The 22,732-nt window shown below is 37.5% G+C and overlaps 2 protein-coding genes across 3 annotated transcripts; both read left to right on the top strand.

Moving 5' to 3' along the window:
• The first annotated feature begins 976 nt into the window (after nt 1-976).
• Nucleotides 977-11,344, top strand: LOC146476749 (tachykinin-like peptides receptor 86C). Of its 2 annotated transcripts, XM_085114237.1 has the most exons (4): nt 1,001-1,094; nt 5,955-6,045; nt 7,764-7,837; nt 7,984-11,344. In XM_085114237.1, the coding sequence occupies exons 3-4, from the start codon at nt 7,783-7,785 to the stop codon at nt 9,075-9,077; spliced, it is 1,149 nt and encodes a 382-aa protein (XP_084970363.1). In that variant the 5' UTR covers nt 1,001-1,094; nt 5,955-6,045; nt 7,764-7,782; the 3' UTR covers nt 9,078-11,344. The 2 variants fall into 2 exon arrangements, with proteins under 2 accessions (XP_084970362.1, XP_084970363.1); XM_085114236.1 differs by lacking the exon at nt 5,955-6,045 and having other exon boundaries at nt 977-1,094.
• On the top strand, nt 996-16,452 carry LOC146476750 (substance-P receptor-like). The gene is made up of 3 exons (XM_085114234.1): nt 996-1,094; nt 13,974-14,047; nt 14,218-16,452. Exons 2-3 carry the CDS (start codon nt 13,993-13,995, stop codon nt 15,324-15,326), a joined length of 1,164 nt encoding a protein of 387 aa, XP_084970360.1. The 5' UTR covers nt 996-1,094; nt 13,974-13,992; the 3' UTR covers nt 15,327-16,452.
• The last annotated feature ends 6,280 nt before the right edge of the window (nt 16,453-22,732 follow it).

A 22,732-nucleotide genomic window follows, 5' to 3' on the forward strand; every position in this document is an offset into this window, starting at 1 on the left:
ATTAGCTGCGACGTTTATGAATATTATACCGTACCCAAACCATTTAACAGAAAAACAACTTAAACTTTAATTTGTCACGTTCGCGATCCCTCGACAGAGAAAGGAGAGATTAAGTAACAGCCCAGACTCGCCCAATACGTAGCGCACGCGCAGTAGACCCCAACTTGCCATTTGAGACGCTATTTTATAGTAATAATTATTATTAATTGTCCGTTCCGAAGTTCATATGGAGATTGGGGACGAGTTTTTAAATTTTCATTTAATCAGAAAGTGGAGTCTATTCCAAGAAAGATGACATAAAAATTCGTCCGTGTTCAGTCGTTAGATTGCAACCATGTAAAAGGCTTTGAAAAATCGGAAATTCAGAGACTGTATGGATTGGGGAAGGGGGGGGGGGGGGGAGCGGGGGCGCCATGTAAGAATTAAGGACATTTCTATGGAACATAGGCGACCTTGAGCAGGCCACAGCCTGGTTACTATGCAATGAAACAAAAACAAACTTAGTAAACTTGTTAATGTTTATGTGATCCTTCTGGCTATGGGGTTCATTTCTTCATGATCATATGACGCAATTTTAACAATGTGTAAACTAGGCCCCGTCCCTTTATGAACTTCGGATTGGGCAATTATGTTATGTTATGCATTCTTTTTGTAGCTGGTGCTATACATACTTTCAATGTACGTGTTTAACTAGATAATAAACAGATCATTTTTAATTTGATAAGATAGCAATTCGTCAACATATTATTATTTTTTGCTATAAATTGTTACAGGGAGCTTGCCTCGAAAAGCCTGTGAGGGTTTCAGAAAATCCCCGCTAAATGTTTAACCATATATAATATAATATTATAATACGTTTAACTAATTTTTAAAATTATTCAGCTATATTGAGTTTAACGATGACGTAATTGGCGAATAAATGATTGATCGATTGATTGATTTTTCGTCGGTAAAATAGGTAACATATGCTCAGTCTCATTCTTCGAACACGATGTGTGTTTATATTGCCTGTGCCGCGTCTACGTTTTAGCATTCGAATTCGCTGAGAAACGTCTAAGGGTACTATTTACAGCTTATCATGATGAAGAAGTGAGGTAAGTCCCTTCAGCCTCTGTACATCTAAATGTAGCGTTTTCGTTTTCTAAAATATTTCAAGAGTATAACCAGGGTCCTTCGCTCGCTGTCTCGAGCGCAAGAAATGCTTCTGTGATACCTAGGTTATACCTTTGACGTAAAAACCGTTCACGCTGACTCTGGCTATGCTTTGCTAAAATGTAAGTTAAAGAAGTACGTTTTAAACCTAAAATCACCAGTCCCTGCTTGATAATCTGCTCAATATTTCGAGTTTCTAGAAAATAAGAATGCAGTAAAATTGAAAGTGGGTCTGTTGTATTTTGAAGTTAGCCGTAATATAAATGAAGCATTTTACTACCGGTATAACAAAGCTAACCTTTTTTTTGTTTCTGCAAAAAATTCCAAGCCGCGCACGCGTAGCTTAGTATACCCATGAAGCGTGCAAAATACGTTCGACACAACATGCAACAACGGACTTCAGTTATATAATCTGATGTAGTATCAAATGTAAATGTCAAATGTCTTTATTTAATCATAAGATAACTACATATCTTATTTTTTAAGCTGACTATATCAAAAAATTCATAAATATATCATAGATAAAAATGGAAATTGAAAGTTACATACAAATGAACAAAGAAGAATGGGCTTTTCTGAAAACATTCTTATCCTTTTTTCCAAGAACTTCACATATGTCTTAAGACTATGATGTAAATTTAAGCTTAAAGCATCTATCTAAAAAAAAAGGTGAGCGATTGTTATTCAGCATCAACAACTCCGTAACCTGCTAAACAATAAGTAAAGTTAGCCAAAACCATACTTACAAAGAAATGGTCTATACTAGTTCTTGTTTATCATAACCTTAATTCTTTCCTTAGCCAGAGAACTATTAACATAAACAATTAATTGTTTGCCTTAGTCAACGTATTTCTAACATGTGATGTAAACCTCCAATCTCCCTGAAATGAAATCCCTACGATTAATAATTCATTACACTTAGGTATTCTTGAAATAATACCAAAAGAGTCTACAACTGTATCTTTCTTAGGTCTAGCTAACTCTTTGTATTTGCTGGGATTGTAAGACATTGCATTATCCTTTGGCCAAGTTAGAAATTGGTTTACCATGTTAGCTGAAATGTCGCGATCTTTATATACAGGTGACATTCAAGTAGTATGAAAGCCAACTCTCCAATACATTTTAATGCAAAATAAAAACAAATTTAGCCAGCCAGCGCTTAAATTTATTCATCAGAATGGCGGGTGACACTCCTCACATGGTCTGGTGTACCACAGAAAATGCAAATGTGGGAGCCGGGTAACACGCCTCACAAGGCACTGAAAAAGTGCGTGTGCATTTGGCGTTCGTCGAATTATTTTAGTTTCTCCGGTTGGGGAGGAAAGATTGCGTGATGAGCCAAAAGAAAGCCGGGTTGATTGCGTGACGAGCCAAAAGAGCGTTTGCGAGGGAGGCTACCGGTACGGTACACGTGTTGTAAACAATTTACCAGTTCTTGTAGCTTCCTTTCTCACCCGTTGGGGATTTGGGAAACACAGGATGCAAAAAATACCTGGTATCGCAGATTATAGGCGAACAAAGATTATTTTCTCAAAACGGGACCGCTCGTCAAATGTTCCAACGGGACCTGAAATTTTTTTTCTAGCCACAGGCGGCCATAGCGCAAAATAAGAGAATGAATGACACGTACGCGAACGTGACTTAGCCTTCGAGCGGTGTTGTGTTACAAAGATTCGATTTGCAAAGGTTTGTATGGGAACTTTACGGGTTTGATTTAAATAGCTAAAATTTAATGTTCTGTGAATAAAACTGCCTTACCTTGTATCCGTGCTGTACTCTTTGTTTCCCGGCGTTTGAGGCCGTTTTGAAGCTTTTTCAGCGAGATAGCGCTGGTGGTGGTGATCCACTAGAAAAAAAAAATACAAGGCTGGCTGGCTCAGAATCGATCCATCGTACTGCGAAGGCTAAAATATTCCCGAGGAATAGACGTAGCTGCTTCAAATCACGATCAGCCGAAGCGTGAATAACTCACTTCACTGTCAGTCGGTCGCTGGTTCACAAATCCCATCGCAACCGCCTGAAAATCGCTCGTTTACCAGCTCAAATCTGCCTCTCTCGCTGCTGCACCATGCGTATAGCCAACGGTGATCGTGGAGATACCGGATTTGAAAGTCAAAGCTTAGCGACCGCGTCCGCTCGACAAAAACAGCACTCGGTTGGGGTGGGACGGCACTATTGCTACATGCAAATCAACACCCAGCTGGGGTACGCTGCGTCAGATTTCACCGGAAACCGCGAACGCTTGATCGGTTATTTGAAACCCCGCGAAAAGCTGCGAACGCAAAATCGTACCCTAGCAGTGCTACGTCTATTCCTCGGGAATATTTTGGCCTTCGCAGTACGATGGCCAGCCAGCCTTGATTCTTTCTAGTGGATCACCACCTCGCTGAAAACGCTTCAAAACGGCCTCAAACGCCGGGAAACAACAAAGAGTACAACACGGATACAAGGTAAGGCAGTTCTATTCACAGAACATTAAATTTTAGGTATTTAAATCAAACCCATAAAGTTCCCACACAAACCTTTGTAAATCGAATCTTTGTAACACAGCACCGCTCGAAGGCTAGACTCACTTTCGAGTACGTGTCATTTATTCCTCTTATTTCGCGCTTGGGCCGCCTGTGATCAAGCTCACACTCTCTCAGGCTGCTCAACCTTTTTGTTCCAATATGATGATGATACGTTAAAGCAAATCTATCAGCGCTATTAAAACAATTGAGAGCAAACGTTTACTATGGTAGTGGCATGAATGCAAAAATTTGTCATACTTTCTGTATATTTTTTTTAGCATTCGAGCTACTGAACTGTGTTGACAGCTTAGGCAATCAGAAGCGGAACATCTTCAGACTTTTTAAAGTCTTTTTAAAGCATTTCGTGTTATTCCAACGCAACGATGGGCTGCAGATAAATCGATATCCTAGAATCCAAAAGACTTTACATATGTTCAACAACCTTCTTTATAAAAATCAGCTTATGTACTGCCAACTTTTCTTTTATGTACCCCTGAATTGCCACTGTATAATTTGCGGCATCATTTTTTCTGGTTTTCATTCTCGAGCACGCGTCTTATATTCCGGCCCTTTCTTCTACCGTGCCTCTGCTTGCATCTTAATACTTATTTTCGCGAAGTGTGGTCTCCCACTGTCTCGGAATGCACTCTCGGAAAACACTGCACCTTATTTTAGAAGCGTATTATTTGCTCGTAAAATTTGATATGAATTTTAAATGGCTATATCTAGATCACTCTATAAAATGAGGAAACGATAATGCAGGAATGGGGAACAGGGAATCTATAAAAGCACGAATCTCTAAAAGCCGGAATCTCTAAAAGAAGGAATCTCTAAAAGCGGAAACCGCTAAAAGCAGGAACGTGCTGAAAGCAGGAATCTCTCAATCAAAACAGTAATTGAAATTGAGTTGTCAGAAGTCTCACGCGTCACAGGAGCTGTGTCTCTAGTTCTGTAGGTTTTCTAAATCATTATGCCTTTACTATAAACAAACTGGATAATGGACTATTCATAAGTGGAGTTTTCGCTGACATAAGAGACCTTTCCATTTACAGCGTTTTCCACCAACAATTATTGAGAGAGTTGTTGTCTTTATCACTACATACGTGACAATAATAAACTGTTGTCGTCACTTGCCGTAATCACTTCGAGGGGCCTTTAAAAATTTTTGCCAATCCGGATACCAAGGGGCCACACAAGGAGTTGAGGATTTTCTACAGCAACTAGACAGTTTTGGAACACGACGGTGTGGAAACGGACGCGAAAAAAAATAAATAAATAAAAAGAAGAAGAAGAACAACAACAACAACAACGATTTAATGAACAAACCAATGGCTCTGCACGTAGGCTAAAAATTTAAGTGCATTTTTTGACGTCCTCGGCAAAATTAAAACAAAGTGAAATGATCTAATTAAAAGTTCTCAGGAGAACATGAGTACACGACAGTAAACTTTCCTTTCTCTCTTTTTGAACTCGAACGCGGTTGCTACTAGTAAAACTGTGCCTAGATAATTTGGTTATATTGTGTTGTAAGAAGAACGCTTTGGAATCATCGCACAATAAACTAAACAATGTGGGTACTTTTAATTTCGTATTTCTGCGCGACGTTTTCGTTGCCGTTGCCGTTTTACTTGCCTAAGGTCCCTAATGTAAAGTCAAGTGGTTAAAAAGTCGCAATTAATCCTTATCTTGACTGATGAGTGCCGTGGCAGTTTCTAAACCTGCGTGATATCGCAGCTGTTGCCATTTGTTTTCAATAATCCTCTTATCGTGAGTTGTAACAACAAGTTGGCGCACTTTGCAATAAGGCATGCTTTATCGAATTGTAGCAACGCACGCTCTCCGTTTCGGGAATTAAGAGATTAAGTACCATGTTCGCTGCAAATGGCGAAACTTTTCTGGAAAGAATTCAGAGGTATATGAAAATCTTGCACAATAATTCTCTCGGCCAACAGCAAAGACAGGATGTTATTGTCGCGTCGTTACTTAAATAAAAAGCACCACTCTTTATCTTTCCAAATTAGCCACACTTTCGGACAGAGCGGCGCAGGCCAGTTCAAACAAAATGACATTTATCACTAGAACCCTGAATAAGGGTGCATAAAAAAGCTCTCTACATGTCACTATGCTTGACAATTATGAAAGGGTCCGCTAGATTGATAATTCAGGTCTATCATATTGCACAATATGTTATGGTCATTTTGAACCAATAAAAAACAAGTTCCGTTAAACTATCCCCTTATTGACTCATCACCACCTGTCCACTGCACTTACACTAATTTAGCCACTTTCAAGTTACCGAAAAAGACGACACGACTGTCGCCGAGCAGTTCTCTTAAGCTGAAAATCATCCTTTTTGGATCGTTCCAGTCACCATTTGCCGAAGGTGAGTATGATTTGCCAGCAGATGAATGTTCTTTTTTGTTGACAAGGTGCTTTAAACATCTCTAAAGAATTTTGCCGTCCATAAGTAATCGAAAATACAAATTTAACTGAGAGACAACTTTGTCTTTATCAACTCTTAAAGACAATACTGAACTGTCGTTGTTTTTAGTTGTAAGTTTTAACGCAGGAAACAATTATTATCTTATCTTTTTTTTCTGCATACTAAAAAAGATGTGAAGTTTTTCCTCGGTAAGTTTTCATCCTTTAAAAAAAACTTGCAAAACAGTCGTGTCAGGATTGAGCAGCACGTTTTCTTATCAGGTTTTTATATTATAACAAGTTCGGCTACGAAAAACTTTGGAAAATTTTTCGCTGGCGAGTCTTGTTAAAGAAAATGGAGCGCACATTTTTCACCGGTTTTTAGACAAAGCTACTTGATAGAGCAAATTGCTCTGTCCTTGGTAAATTAAAGACAACTGCCGCGATCAACGAAAACAAATAACTCGTTTCTGTGAGTAAATATACGAAGTTATTACCGAAAACTCGTTCATCCTCTAACCACGAGCAACATAAAATTGTCGAAAAACGGGTCATGCCGGCTAAACGTTAATCTTGGGGAACCATCTTAAGTCACAGGAAGAATATTGATGTCGATTTAATTGAAAGCATGTTCTCGCTGCCATACACTTTGTTTCCAGAAGTGGTTACATGAAGCCCGTTTCTCGAAACACGCGCGATAACCTGTTGGCCCAATATTTTAGTAGTCAAATTCTTTATTGTATCATATTTTATTTCTTAACCGATTTGAACGAATTTTTAGTTCATACGTCCCTGTAAGTTGCTAATGCTACAAATGTATTTACTTTAGCTTCCCAAAACAATTGTCTCCCTGTTCGGGATGTTGTGCACGGAAAAAGATTTTCGGGCCAGGTTAGTATCGGGACATTTAAGAAACGAGCCGTAGTAGAGGGAAGACGCCTTTCAAAACACTACCCGAAAGACAACGAACACAAACAGTTATTTTCGGAGCCAAAAATGTTTGTTTTTGGAGCTTTCGGTAACAGGGAAAAGGTGATATATTCGATATTCGACTACTGTTGGGAGAACGGTATGCCTCTGTCACTCACTGAAAATATGATTTGTCGTTTATTCACCAGGCTTAATCCATACCAGGGGGAGGGGAACCTGCGACCCTGAACCTGAATAACCTTTTTTTTTTTATTTGAATAAACGACATGAAACTTCGGAACTTTTTCAGAAATTATCTGGGAGGAATTTGATGTGGTCATGATCATTGACTTTGATACTATGACAACCATTTTTTGACGGTTTTGTTTTTCTCCAGAAAATGGAATTAATCATTTTTTAAACTGAAGAGAAGTTACCTTTCTTATTGTAACTTTTATGTTCTGAGCTCATATTAGTGTTCCTTTATTGGCTTTAATTAAGTTTCGTTTGATTTCCGCGCTTTCCTAAAGTTTTGGAGAAATCCAGAAATCCAAGATGGCCACCATTTGGGAATCATGTCGTAACTACCAAGCCAAACGATGTCATCAAGGACCTCAAAGGAAACATCTTTGGACGTACTATTCATCCTCCAAGCCTCATTATTATAGCTTTTTACAACCTAACTGGTTTGCTATTAAGTGCGTGTTTAGTATTTTCTTAAGTACAAATTGCTAAAATCACTCTTAAATTCCGTGGACTTCTTTTGCTCAGACAGGTCCTTAGATAAGAGATGGAAGAGCTTTGTAACCTGACTGAGAGTAATTGCGATCTGACAGGACCAAATGGTAATGCTTTCATTTCTAAACTACAATTAATATTACAAAACACTGAGTAATATATCGAGAGGTGTTATTGTGAAGCTTTTGGGCTTTTTTTTTTTTATTTATTTTCCTTGTCTATTTGTTTATTCATTTAATTATTTTTTTCTTAGGAACAAACACTACGCGCACTGACCACGTTCAAAACGTCACGATCGCACCACCGCAATCCGGCGGCTTTTCAGCACATTTCATCATTGGCATGACAACAGCATATGCAGTGATCTTTCTCGTTGCCCTGTTTGGCAATTTCTTCGGTTTAGTTTTGGTTTTAAAGAAATCTTCGTCGAGGAGCGCAACAAACCTCTTCATCGCCAACATGGCCGTTGCAGATCTCCTTTTAACTTTCACAATGATGCCTTTGTCTATTGTCTTCCTTTACCGTGGTAATCTATGGTTTGGAGGAACGTTGAGTACAGTCACATGTAAAGCCTTGTTCTATGCCATCCCGATTTCCATTTCAGCGAGTGTCTTTACGATGACGTTTATTTCATTTGATAAGTTGTACGCTATCTTCTATCCTTTGAAAGAGAAAATCTTCCAAAAACCGAAATTTCTATCGGGAATCATTTGGATGTTATCTATTGTGTTGATGATGCCATATGTTTTCTTGCTTCAAGTGGAATATGATCCTATCGCCGACGCACATTTGTGTGTGTTGGTACTGGTGTGGCCATGGGAAGATGAAAACGACCTTACTTTGGAGGAAACATCTCGCGGGTCGAAAACCTTCCATATCGTTGTTTTCATTATGCTGTACGCCTTGCCCCTTTTTGTAACAGTTACCAATTACTCTTTAATTTGTCGTAAATTATGGATGCGTAAAATTCCAGGAAACGTGACAGACAGCAACCGGGCCAACGCTGAAAAATCTAAGCGCAAGGTGGTGCGTTTGTTGGTGACCGTGTGTGTGGTGTTTGCGCTGTGCTGGTTTCCAATTTACGTCAATCACTACTTTTGGTACGTGCGACCTGATAAACAACACTTATTACCGGAGGAAGTTAAGATCGTTTTCAACTGGTTAGCCCATGCCAACAGTGCCATTAACCCCTGCCTTTATTTCCTACTTAACAGCGAATTTCGTAAGAAGCTTTTCGCTACTCTGATCTGTCACCCTGAGGTAGTGCCCAGGCCATTACCACCGCAGCCAGTCCCGCTTGTTGTCCGAGAGAGGCCACTGAGTTGGGAACAGCACAGTCGTGAATAGGTGGAGGGTCCTTTCATTGAGGTCCTGTTACTGAGTAGCCAGGTTGACATTATTTAAACCCAAGAAAAAAAGGACAAGTGTGATGATAATGTAATAAGACTTTTCCGTGGACGAGGGCAAATTGTCAAAACAAGCTATCTATCAAAATCTACAGCAGCATCCAGCCTCGTTGCCCGTCCTATCGGCGCTTATGAAAGCAATCAGAGCTTGCCTATGAGTGCTTGGTACAATGTTTCCTCCCAGTCAGCCCAACAGTCACATTTATCCACGTTCTAAGGTCGTTTTCTTTAGATTGTTTCGTGCTTTGTTGTAACATTAATAAGAGCAGTTATATGTATTGCAGCTTATTATGCAGTCGAACTTGGCCTGTATAAAACGACTTGTTCAGATATACGTATCTTAGATACAAACTTATATAATTTTAGTTTGACTGTCTCCGCCTTTACGATATGGTGAACTAACTTCATTAATTCAAAAATGTAAATAATAAAAGCCTACACGATTTAATGCCGTTACCGGTTGTTTTTCATTACTGTAATTCTGCTTCTGAAGTGGAAGCAAACCTTGTTTAGTTAACCTTCGTTTGCATAACGAGACATTGCGAGTGGTTTTTTAAGTTTTCGCGTTTTGACCCTCTCCCTTAATTGGGACGAGAGCGGAGAATGGGAGGACTTGCCTGGTGAAAAAGCGAAAAACGCATATAAAACTAAGAGAACGCTTTCTACGAGGGCTAGTTGAAACGGAACTTTCGTGACAAGCTCAATCTTTAATTACCCAAGACAGTAATTGCGGTTAACAATCTTACGTCGGTACACAACTCATGTTAAAGTAAGATGTTCGAACCGCGGTCGTACATCATCATCTTTTTTTTTTTTTCAACAAAACAAGGATCGGAAAGTTTTTTTTTTAGAATGATTTATTATTCAGTAAGTGACAGGCATACTCGGAAAAAAATCCGAGTGCTCCTATCTGGAGTCGAACCTGGGAAAAATTAAAACAACTTGAAATGATTAAATTACGGAAAAGGTCTATAGAGAACATTAGCGCACTTTCAGAACTCGAACGGAGTTCCTACTAGTTATGTTCCCAGATAACTCGGCTATATGGTACAAGATGAACATTTTGGAACCATCACACAGCAGACCAGATGATGTTGCCGTTGCCGACGTGGTTGCGTATGGCCGCTTATGATAATTCATCATGTCAGGAGTTATAACGTCGTTATAAAGAGATAATACGGCGGCAGTTTTTAAACTTGCCTAATATCACAGATATTGCCATTTTTAATAACCCTCCTACATGTCATGAATTTAATAAAAAGTTGGTGTATTTGGTAATAAGCCAATTGCTTTTTCGAATTGTAGAAATACGCTCTCCGTTGCGGGAATTAAGGAATTTAACATCGTGTTCACTTCTAATGGCGCAAGTTTCTCGAAGGAATATGCAGAAAGATATGAAAATCGTGCAAGATAATTCTTGCGACCAACAGCAAATACAGGAAGTTAATATCAGACACGTAGTTGGCGAGTAAACCAAAAATACTAAGCTTTATCTTACTATAATTAGCCATAAATACGGAAAGAGCAGCGGAAGCCAGTACAAACAAAAATGACATTTCTCACTGAAACCCCGAATACTCTTGCTTACTGAAAAAGTTTATTAAATGCCACTATGCTTGACAATTATGAGATGGTCTAGATTATCACACAATAGGTTGTGGACATTATGGCCAATCAGAAACAAGTTCCGCTTCATTTTTTCAATAAACTATCCCTTTGTTGACTCATCTACACCTGTCCACTGCACTTTTCGAAGCTACATTCACTTATCCACTGCCAAGCTACCACAAACTACTCTCGTCTGTTGGCCGAACAGTTGTCTTAAGCTAAACATCATCCTTTTTCGGATCGTTGCTTAGTCATCATTTGCCGAAGGTGAGTGTGATTTGCTAGCAGATTGATGTTCTTTCTTGTTGGCAAGGCGTTTTAAATATCGCTAAAGAATTTTTCTTCAATAAGGGAACGAAATACAAATTTGACTGAGATAGAACTGTGTCTTTATTAGCTCTAAAAGACAATACTGAGCTGTCGTTGTTTGTAGTTGTTAGTTTTAACTCAGCAAACATTTTCTCATCTATGTTAACGTTGCGGCGTATTACAAAAGTTGTGAAGCTTTTCCTTGCTATGGTTTCATCGTTAAAAAAACTTGTAATACAGTAGTTTCAGGTTTGAACAGCATGTGTCCTAAACATGTATTTATATTATGAAAATTTTGGGCTGCGAAAAAGTTTGAAAATTTGTTCCGTATCGAGTCTTGTTTAAAGAATGGAGTGGACGTTTCACGCCGCAAATTGGACAAAGAGGCTTGATACACAAAATTGCTCAGTCGTTTGTAAAAGACTTCTGCCGCGACCAACGAAAACTACTTTCTGTGGGTAAATATACATAGCTTTTCAAAGTTAACACCGATAGCTTGTTCATCTCCTACCCACAGCAACGTAAAATTCTCGAAAAACGTGTCATGCCGGGTAAACATTAATCTTGGGGAACCAGCTTGAGTCAAAGGAAGACTTAAGATATTGATGCTAATTTTATTGAAAGATATTGTTCACGAAAATTGGTTTTCGGGCCAGGTTGTTATTGGAACATTTGAGAAACGGGCCCAAGAAAAAGAAAAACGTGCATGCTAGGAAGTCGAAATCGAAATTTAAAAATATTCAGACAGGGGATAATAAATGGGTGAAATAGAAGGCTGTAAAATAGCATGCAAATTTCTTACAGACTTTAATTGCCTTTTGGCCATTAGATAAATAAAACAATATCGTGGTCTTGTAGACTCCGGCGTAAAATCATTTCTGCAAACACTTACCAAAGGAAAAGTCACTAACTATTTTTCTTCTCGTTCAATGCTTCTATACGTTAATAACTGGACCTAGAAGAGAAAAAGTAGGTAACTGAACTAACTAGCTCGTCGTCAATTGTCTGAAGCTTGGTTTTTTTACAGGCTACATATTATGTGCATACATTAATTTTTCCATTAATTTTATCTAGACTGGGCCGCTTTGTTTCTTCTTGTAGCGCCACGGGCGCCAAGGCTGAGTGGGGGGGGGGGGGGGGGGGGGAGAGGGAAGAGTCCGCCGTGATGTTTCCTTTGAGGTCAGGTGAATTAAGGCCTGTCACATCTGTGAAGGAGAATATTTTCATGCACTGTTCCCATATTCTATTGTTCAGCAACAATTGTCTATTACACAGCTGGAGGCTACATTCAGTTTAGACTGTTAGGAGAATTATGTATGTATGTCATTTCCACGCTTGGCAACTCTAAGATAGCTAAAACTAAAGGTACGAAAAGATCAACGACCTTAATGGGGGGACTGAGCACCAGTACAAAACATTGTTTGTTTTTACAACTAACAAAGAACTTAATAATTTTCAAGCAAAGACTCTTTGGTTTTTTCCCTTCTTACCTGTCTGGTACCAGTAAAGGTAAATAACTATCAGTATAAACTGTTCCAGTTCCGTGGTGAGTCACATGACTTAATTTGCATGCGTCACACATACTAAAATGACAAGATTCGGAAACCTATAGTTCTACTCATCTTCCAATATAACGACGAAAGCCTTAGAAAATTAAATAGACCACCCCCGACATTTTGGTCTAAAGAACTGCCGGACTCATACCTTAATTTACTTGGGTGATGACATCATATGACGTCGTAATTACATCATAACTGCCGAATGGAAGCCATCTTGGATCAGCCATCTTAAATTTCTGAATTTCCTCAAAACTTCAGAAAAGCGCCGAAATTAAACGAACAGCAATCAAAACGACAAATATGATAAGAGTAACATTAAGAAAAGTGATTTTTTTTAATTTTGTTAATTGTTGCCATGGTTACGTCCAAGTCGTCGTTCAAAAACTGACCACATCAAAATTTTACCAGATAGAATTCTAAAAAAATTTCTAAAGTTTCATGGCGTTTTCTCAAATATTAACAAGGTAATTCCAGTTAATATTTATCCTCACTCCCCGGTCTAGGTAGGGTTAAAGCATCACCGTCAAGATTAATCATGCAATTTACAGGGTGGAAAGAGTAGGTGGGACCATTTTATAGGAAAAAGAAACACATTAAAAAAATTGGCATAAATCGTGTGATCTTGCGAAAATCAAGTCAAACGATATCAGAAACTAATGATTACCAGCACATGTGCCGTTCATAGATCTGGTGCTCGTTGTTAGAAGATAGTTTTTTTTTATTTTGCTAGCTTTTTAAACACTTCCCAAGCGACACAACAGTTCTTTTAATTTCGGAGCCAATAACAATTTAACAGGGGTTTGGGGCCCTCACAACATTTTTTTCACTCAGGATGATAAAATCAAAGGGAAGCTTAAGCTTTCAAAATAAAGAAATAAAACAAGGAGATAAATAAGTCTTGATAAATTAATATTTCTGTCAATGACACAGGCATACTCGGTTCTCTCAGCAGGAGTTGGACCCACGACCTTCCGATTACTGTACTTCGGATGCTCTACCACTAAGCTGCAGAAAACTCGCAGGAGCTAAAGCCGTTAAACTAAGCTCAAGTGACAAACATTCTATATAATGCTATGATTTGAAGCGTTCACAGTTCTCTTGTTGAGAGAACTCGCTTGTTATGCCTTTGTCACTAGTACTTAAACTGATTCAACAATCATTTATTTATCGGAATAAAAAATAACTGAATCACATTTCTTTCGTAAATTAATCGTGCTTTTGCGTTATTTTTAAGCAAATACTAGGTCGTAGTTGCTTCCTCAATAATTACTATGCTACATTTAATTTAAAATGTGATTACTGTTTGCGCAAGTGGAAACTGCGAAAATCGCTCTTAATTTATGTGGACTTCTTTTTCTCAGACAGGCTCTTAAATCAGAGATGGAAGAGCTTTTTAACCTGACTCAGAGTCCCACTGACGCAACTGGAGCAAATGGTACTGGTTCTACAAATATATGCAATAATATTAATAATATTAAGATGGTGCGTAATGTATCAAGAGTTGTTTTTGTGAAGACTATGAACTTTGTTTACCCTAGTCTATTTATTTATTTATTTATTTATTTATTTATTTATTTATTTATTTATTTATTCATATTTTGTTAGGAACAAACAGCACTCACGCTGAACATATTCAAAACGTCACGATCGCACCAAATCAATCTGGCAGCGTTTCCACAAATTTCATCATTGGCATGACAGCAGCTTACGCGGTGACCTTTCTCGTTGCCCTCTTTGGCAATTCCTTCGGTTTGTTTGTGGTTTTAAAGAAATCTTCGTCTAAGAGCACAACAAACCTCTTCATCGCCAACATGGCCGTTGCAGATCTCCTTTTAACTTTCACAATGATGCCATTATCTGTGGTCCTCTTTTACCGTGGCAATCTATGGTTTGGAGGAACGTTGGGTACCGTCACATGTAAAGCCTTGTTCTATGTCATCCCGATTTCCATTTCAGCGAGTGTCTTTACGTTGACGTTTATTTCATTTGATAGGATGTACGCTATCTTCTATCCTTTGAAAGAGAAAATCTTCCAAAAACCGAAATTTCTGTCGGCAATCATTTGGATCTTATCTATTGTGTTGATGATCCCATATGTTATCTTGCTTCAAGTGGAATATGATCCTAACGCCGACGTATATTATTGTGTGCTGGTACCTGAGTGGCCATGGGCAGATCACAACGACCTTACTTCTGAGGAAAAATCTCGCAAGACGAAAATCTTCCACATTGTTGTTTTCATCACGCTGTACGTCTTGCCCCTTTTTGTAACAGGTACCAATTACTCCTTAATTTCTCGTAAATTGTGGCTACGTAAAATACCAGGAAACGTGGCAGATAGAAACCGGGACATGGCTGCAAAATCTAAACGCAAGGTGGTGCGCTTGTTGGTGACCGTATGCGTGGTATTTGCACTGTGCTGGTTTCCAGTTTATGTCAATCACTACTTTTGGTACGTGCGGCCTGATCAATTGCACTTATTACCGATGGAAGTTCGGGTGACTTTTCTTTGGTTAGCCCATGCCAACAGTGCCATCAACCCCTGCCTTTATCTTGTACTTAACAACGACTTTCGCAAAACGTTTTTCGCTGCTCTAGTCTGTCTCCCTGAGGTCCGGTCCAGGCCATTAGAACCACAACCAGTCCCGCTTGTCCTCCGAAGGAGGCCTCCACAGCACAATGGTCAACTCGTGGAAGGTCCTCTCTGTGGATGATCACTGTCACGTTCAACTTGAGTGAGGTGTCAGACAGGGCGATCCTCTTTCTCCCTATCTTTTCATTGTAGCTGTGGAAACGTTAGCTATTGACATTCGTCAAAATCCAGCTATAAAGGGTATTTTCATTGGGAAAGAAGAGACAAAACTGTTACAATTATATACAGATGACACAACAGCAGAACTCGCTGACACTAACTCAGCCACGGTTCTCTTTCAACTGCTGGATTTATTCAAAAATATCTCAGGACTAAAGATCATGCAATAGCACAAAAACCGAGGGTATGTGGATTGGCTCTTCTAAAGAATTAAAATAAAGCAAAACTGTTAGGCATTAAATGGCCCAATGAGCCGATAAAAGCCCTCGGGGTGTATTTCACATATGATCTAAAATTACTTAAAGAAAAGAATTTTATTAAGCGATTGGATAGCATTAAAAAACTTATTAACATTTGGTCCTCAAGAGGATTATCTGTCTATGGTAAGGTGACAATAATCAAATCCTTCCTTATTCCAAAGTTTGTTTATGTGTGCTCGGTACTGCCTACACCTAACGAATTAGTGAAACAATTGAATCAACTGCTATTTAAATTCCTTTGGAATGACACGGATAAGGTAACACGCGTTTCGGTAATAAATGAATACGAGGAAAGTGGATTAAAATTGATTAATTTAGATTGCATGATAGAGTCCTTAAGGCTGGCATGGCTAAAGCGTATATTCGAAGGCCAGAATGGAACGTGGAAAACCTACCTACAGCACTGGCTAGAACCCATGGGAAGTTTTTTCTTTTTAAATTGTAACTATGATATTAAGGATTACAAAATCTCCTCTAAGTTCAAAGGTGTCTGCATAAAATGTCATCAAAGCAGATCATGACCTGTATTATTAGTTAAAATGTGTTGTTAATTAGTTGTCAATACTTAATTATTATGATGTGATTTCATTTATACAAGGAGTCTCGTTATCGGAACATCGTTCTGTGAGTTTTCTCCTGTCAGAGGTTTCTTCATTTTGTTTTTTTCTCCTCTGGCGAAGTTTATAAATAAATAAATAAATAAAGTTTTTATTATGAACTACTTTCTTGGTGGTCAGATTTTCGAGACTCGTAAAAATATTCTTTGGAATAATAAAGAATTTCGCATGGACAAAAGACCAGTCTTCTACAAAAATTATTTTGTGGCAGGAATGATCTATACTCAAGATCTACTTTTTGGTTTAAATATGGAATACTCATTTTGCCACTTGTCGCATAAGGTTTCCAAAACTAAGTTTTTGCAATGGGCTGGCCTTCGACATTCAATACCTTCTTCTTTAAAAATTATTATTATTCCCTGTCCATCTACAGCCTCTCCATCATTTTCCACTGACGGCCTCATCTTTGATGCCACAAAAAAGAGATCTGAGGACTTTCACTCATTACTTGCACGCAAAAAAGCACAGCCTCCTAATATCGTTCGTGAATTGCAGAATGACTTTAATTTCTCGTTTGAGCAGCTGAGGGAAATCTCCACTCTGCCACATTCTGTTGTACTTGAATTATACGTAAAAGGTTTTCAGTTTAAAGTGATTAACTCTATTTTATACACAAATTCTATATTATATAAAATAGGCTTCAGAACGGACGATCTGTGCTCACTTTGCAAGACAGAATCTGAAACCGTATACCACTTTTTGTATCATTGTCCCTTTGTTAGAAAGTTTTGGAATGAATTTTAAGATTACTGGCACCAATTCTCAAATCAGCAAATTCGTCTCACTCTTCAAGATGTTTTATTTGCAATTATAACTAAACCATGCCCTACTGAATTATTTTTAATCATAATAATTGGGAAACTGTTTCTATGGGACTATAGAAGAACCCAGATTCGACCCAAAATCCAAGGATTTCAAAGTAAAATAGTCGTCAAATATGAAACCAAAAGAAAGATCAATAACACAAAATTCTTTAAGAAAAAGTGGGTACTGTCCCCAGTTTAAGTGAAGATTTGCATTACAAATAAACTTTTGTGTGGTATTGACAATCATAAGTGCAACTCTAACCAGTTGTAAGTCTCTTTTTTTCTTTGCTTCGTTAGTAGCAGCATTTAATTTAATTTTAATATTGTAACTATTGTGCAACTGTATTTTGTAAGTGTCAGTAGAAGCATTTAATTTAATATTGTAATTATTATGGTAGTATTAGTAGTAATTTTAAGTGCAACTGTAACTCATTGTAAGTCTCAAAATAGTCATACCTTGTCAGTAGTAGCACTTAAATAATTTAATATTGTAACTATTATTATTATTTTGTAATTTAGGTTAGTATCTTAAGTTGGTATGGTTACTTTTATAAGTATAGAGTTTAGTATTCTATATTTAATAAAATTTATTTAAAAAAAAAAAGATCACTGTCACGTCACGTGACCAATTTGAACCAATCAGACCTGGGGAAAATTTACTCGTGAACAACATGAAATATTAGTATTCACGCTGTAATTACCAGTAAACAGGTGAAGCTTCAAAAACAACAGGTTCATAAAAAGCTTTCGCTGCAGATATACGACTAAGTATGTCATCGAACTTAGAAGACCAAACATATCTATCCATGTAGTGTGCTGTTGATTTCATGTTAGAACTTCCTAAACAAATGTAAATAATAAAAATCTAAACCCATGCCGTTACTGCCTATTTTAATGATCTGTTTCTAAAGTTGAAGCGACTTTGACGAGTTATTCGTATTTTCATTTAATCTGCTCTGCAAGCCAGTCCGTGAGGAACCTTACCCAAACACGCAGGTAATGACAACGTACGCCAAACACAAAGAAAAAGAAAAGACTTTAAACTTGCTAAATTTCAAGATATTCATTCAGTACACCTACATTGTAGGTCAGTTTATGATCTCGTTTAAAAATTCTATTCTCCGTCGAAAATTTTAAAACATTTTGACAACAAACAGCCAAATTCATAATTACAATACAAGGCACGCAAACTCCTTTCGTCTACCATTATGTAGAACAAATATCCGGCAATTCTCCGTTTTTTATCAAGGTCCGAAATTTTTAAACTCTATTTCTCCATTATACTGGCTCTTCATCTCTCGCGTACTTCAAGTAAAATCTTAAAAGTTCTATTATAATAAGCTTCTTATGTTAAGGGTGTACAAATTTGACTTGTCAGTACTTCCTTTTCCATATTCTCTAGGTTTAGTCATCATTTATTTCTCTGGGAGGGAAACTAAGTTTTACAAGCCTCATGGTTTTTCAGTTAGGTTCCCTCGCCACTTCTTTTCTACTATCTCTTGTACTTTAATCACTATAACTTTGCAATCATTTGTAACCATTGTAATCATTGTAATTTATTAATCATTGTAACTAGTGTGTTGTGTGTGGCAAATAAACTAAATAAACCAACAACTCCGTAACCAGCTAAACAATACGTTAAGTTAGGCAAAGCCATACTTACAAAGAAATAGTCTATATTTAGTTCTTTCCTTAGCCTGAAAACTATATATAAAAAGTTGATTGTTAGCCTTAGTCAACTTATTTCTAACACGGCGATGTAAACCTGCAATCTCCTTGAAAGGAAATCCCTAGGATTAATAATTCATTACACTTAGGTATTCCTGAAATAATACCAAAGCAGTCTACAACAGTACCTTTCTTATGTCTAGCTAACTCTTTGTATTTGCTGGGATTGCAAGACATTGCATTATCCTTTGTCCATGTTAGAAATCGGTTTACCATGTTAGCTGAAATGTCTCGATTTTTATATACAGGTGATATTCAAGTAGTATGAAAGCCAACTCTCCAATACATTTGAATGCAAAATAAAGCACAAATTTAGCCAGCCAGCGATGACTTGTATCCATCAGAACGGCAGTTGACACGCCTTACATGGTCTGGTGTACTACAGAAAATGCTAATGTAGTGCGTGTGCATTTTCCGTTCGCCTGGATGTTGACTTATTTTAGTTTCTCCGGTTGGGGAGGAAAGATTGCGTGACGAGCCAAAAGAACGCCAGGAAGGTTGCGTGACGAGCCAAAAGGGCGTGTGCGAGGGAGGTTACCGGTGCACTTGTTGTACACAATTTACCGGTTCTTGTAGCTTCCATCGTTGCATGCTGTAATCACTTCGAGGGCTGTTTAATTTTTTTTTTTTCCAATCCGGATACAGCAACAAGACAGTTTTGAAACACGACGGTGTGGCAACAGATGCGAAAAGAAGAAAAAGAAGAAGAAGGAGAACAACAACAACAACAAAGATTTAATGAACAAACCAATAGCTCTGCATGTTAGCTAAAACTTTAATTGGAATTCTTTGACGTTCTTCGGCAAAATTAAAGCAACGTGAAATGATCTAATTAAAAGTTCTTAGGAGAACATGAGCACACGACAGTGAACTTTCCTTTCTCTCTTTGTGAACTCGAACGCGGTTGCTACTAGAAAAACTGTTCCTAGATAATTTGGCTATATTTTGCTGTAAGAAGAACGGTTTGGAATCATCGCACAATAGATCAAAAATTGTGGGTACTCAACTTCGTATTTCTACGTGACGTTTTCGTTGCCGTTACCGTCGTAGTTGCTTAAGGTCCCTAATGTAAGTCACAACGTCAAGAGGTTGTAAAGTCGCAATTAATCGTTGTCTTAAAAGAGATGAGTGCAGTGGCAGTTTATAAAACTGCCTGATATCACAGCTGTTGCCTTTTTTTCGGTAATCCTCCTTTTGTGAGTTGCAATAACAAGTTGGCGCACTTTGCAATAAGGCATGCTTTATCGAATTGTAGCAACGCACGCTCTCCGTTTCGGGAATTAAGAGATTAAATATCATGTTCGCTGCAAAAGGCGAAGTTTTTTTGGAAAGAATTCATAAGTACATGAAAATCGTGCACAATGATTCTCTTTGCCAACAGCAAATACAGGAAGTTAATGTCACGTAGTTACTTAAACCAAAAACACTACGCTTTATCTTTCCAAATTAACCACACTTTTTCGCCGGACGGAGCGGCGCAGGCCAGTTCAAACAAAATGACATTTATCTCCGGAACCCTGAATAGGGGTGCCTAAAAAAGCTTTTTACATGTCACTATGCTTGACAATTATGAAAGGGTCCGCTAGATTGATAATTCAGGTCTATCACATTGCACAATAGATTATGGTCATTATAAACCAATAAAAAATAAGTTCCGTTAAACTATCCCCTTATTGACTCATCAACACCTGTCCACTGCACTTAAACTAACTTAGCTACTTTCAAGTTACCGAAAAAGACGACACGACTGTCGCCAAGCAGTTCTCTTAAGCTGAAAATCATCCTTTTTTGGATCGTTCGAACGTCATTGTTTGCTGAAGGTGACTGTAAATTGCTGGCAGATGAATGTTCTTTTGTGTTGACAAGGCGCTTAAAACACTGCTAAAGAATTTTGCCGTCCATAAGTAATCGAAAATACAAATTTAACTGAGAGACAACTTTGTCTTTATAAATTCTTAAAGACAGCACTAAACTGTCGTTGTTTTTAGTTGTTAATTTAAACGCAGCAAAGATATTATTTCATCTTTCTTAATGTTATTAATGTTACTGCATACTAAAAAAGTTGTGATTTTTCCTCAGCAAGTTATCATTGTTTAAAGAAAAAAAACTTGCAAAACAGTCTTGTCAGGATTGAACAGCACGTTTCGTTAACGGGTATTTATATTATGACAAGTTCGGCTACGAAAAAGTTTGGAAAAGTTTTCTCTGGCGAGTATTGTTAACGTAAATGGAGCGTACATTAAACGCCAGTGTTTAGACAAAGTTACTTGATAGAGAAAATTGCTCAGTCGTTTGTAAATTAAAGACAACTGCCGCGATCAACGAAAGCAAATAACTCGTTTATGTGAGTAAACATACGAGGTTATTACCGAAAGCTCGTTCATCCTCTAACCACGAGCAACATAAAATTGTCGAAAAAACGTGTCAAGCCGGGTAAACATTAATCTTGGGGAACCATCTTAAGTTACGGAAAGAATATTGATGTTGATTTTATTAAAAGCATATTCACGTTGCCATACATTTTGTCTCCAGAAGATGGTACTGATGAAGCCCGTTTCTCGAAAGACCCGATATTCTGTTGGCCCAATATATAAGTAGTCAAATTCTTTGTTATATTATATTTAAGTTTTTAACCGATTTCAGTTTGTAATTGAATTTTTTTCAGTTTGTAATTGAATGTTTAGTTCAAACTTCCCTGTATGTTGCCTAATATTACAAGTATATTGACATTTAGCTTTCAAATAACAATTGTCTCCTTGTTCGGGATATTGTGCACAAAAAATGATTTTTGAGCCAGGTTAATTAGTATCAGGACATTTAAGAAACGAGCTCTACTAAAGGAACGACGTTATTTTATTTTCCTGCCTGTCAAAACACTACTCGAAAGACAACGAATACAAACAATTCTTTTCGAAGTCAATAATTAACGCTTGTTTAAGGAGCTTAATGAAAAAGGTCAAAGAAAGGTAGTATATTCGACTACTGTTGGGAGAACCGTATGCCGCTGTAACTCACTGAAAAAAATAATGTGTCATTTATTCACCAGGCTTTACCCTATCTACACCGGGAGGAGGGGAACCTGCGACCCTAAACCTGAATAAAGCTTTTTTTATTGAATAAACCCCATGAAACTTCAGAACTTTTTCAGAATATATCTATGCCAACGAATGCACTCAAAAAAAGAAAGAAAGGAAGAAAGAAAAAAAAAGAGAAAAGGAATAAAGAAAGAAAGAAAGAAAGAAAGAAAGAAAGAAAGAAAGAAAGAAAGAAAGAAAGAAAGAAAGAAAGAAAGAAAGAAGGAAGGAAAGAAAGAAAGAAAGAAAGAAAGAAAGAAAGAAAGAAAGAAAGAAAGAAAGAAAGAAAGAAAGAAAGAAAGAAAGAAAGAAAGAAAGAAAGAAAGGGAGGAAGAAAGCATTTAATGGGGCAAGCAATGCCTTTGAACGTGTGTTAAGAATTTTGGTGCATTTGTTTGACGTAATATTATTAAATTACTGAAAAGGTTTAAAGAGAACATGAAAGCACTTTCAGAACGAGAACGTGGCTGCAACCTATTATGTCCCCCGTTGCCATCGTGGTTGCGTATATTATTTTATTATTTAAACAATATTTTATTTCGACATTTGCTCTAAGGGCAAAAAAGTGCTTATCGAGAGAGCTAACAACGTTTACATTAATTTTAAAAAAATCACAGTCAAAGAAGAAACAAACAAATCAGAACAAGAACAGTTAAACAGCTAAAAATAACAACAACAAAATATATCTAAATTACAGTTAGGAAAAACGATTGGGAGTTTAAAGAATAAACAGAATGAAAAGTTTACCTTAAGTTGAAAGTTGCGTATATGGTCGCTTATGATAAGCCATCATGTCAGGAGTTTATAAAGTCATTATATAGAG

This window comes from Pavona decussata, unplaced genomic scaffold (genome assembly GCF_977016875.1).
Source record: "Pavona decussata unplaced genomic scaffold, jaPavDecu1.1 SCAFFOLD_73, whole genome shotgun sequence".
NCBI classification, from domain to species: Eukaryota; Metazoa; Cnidaria; class Anthozoa; order Scleractinia; family Agariciidae; genus Pavona; species Pavona decussata.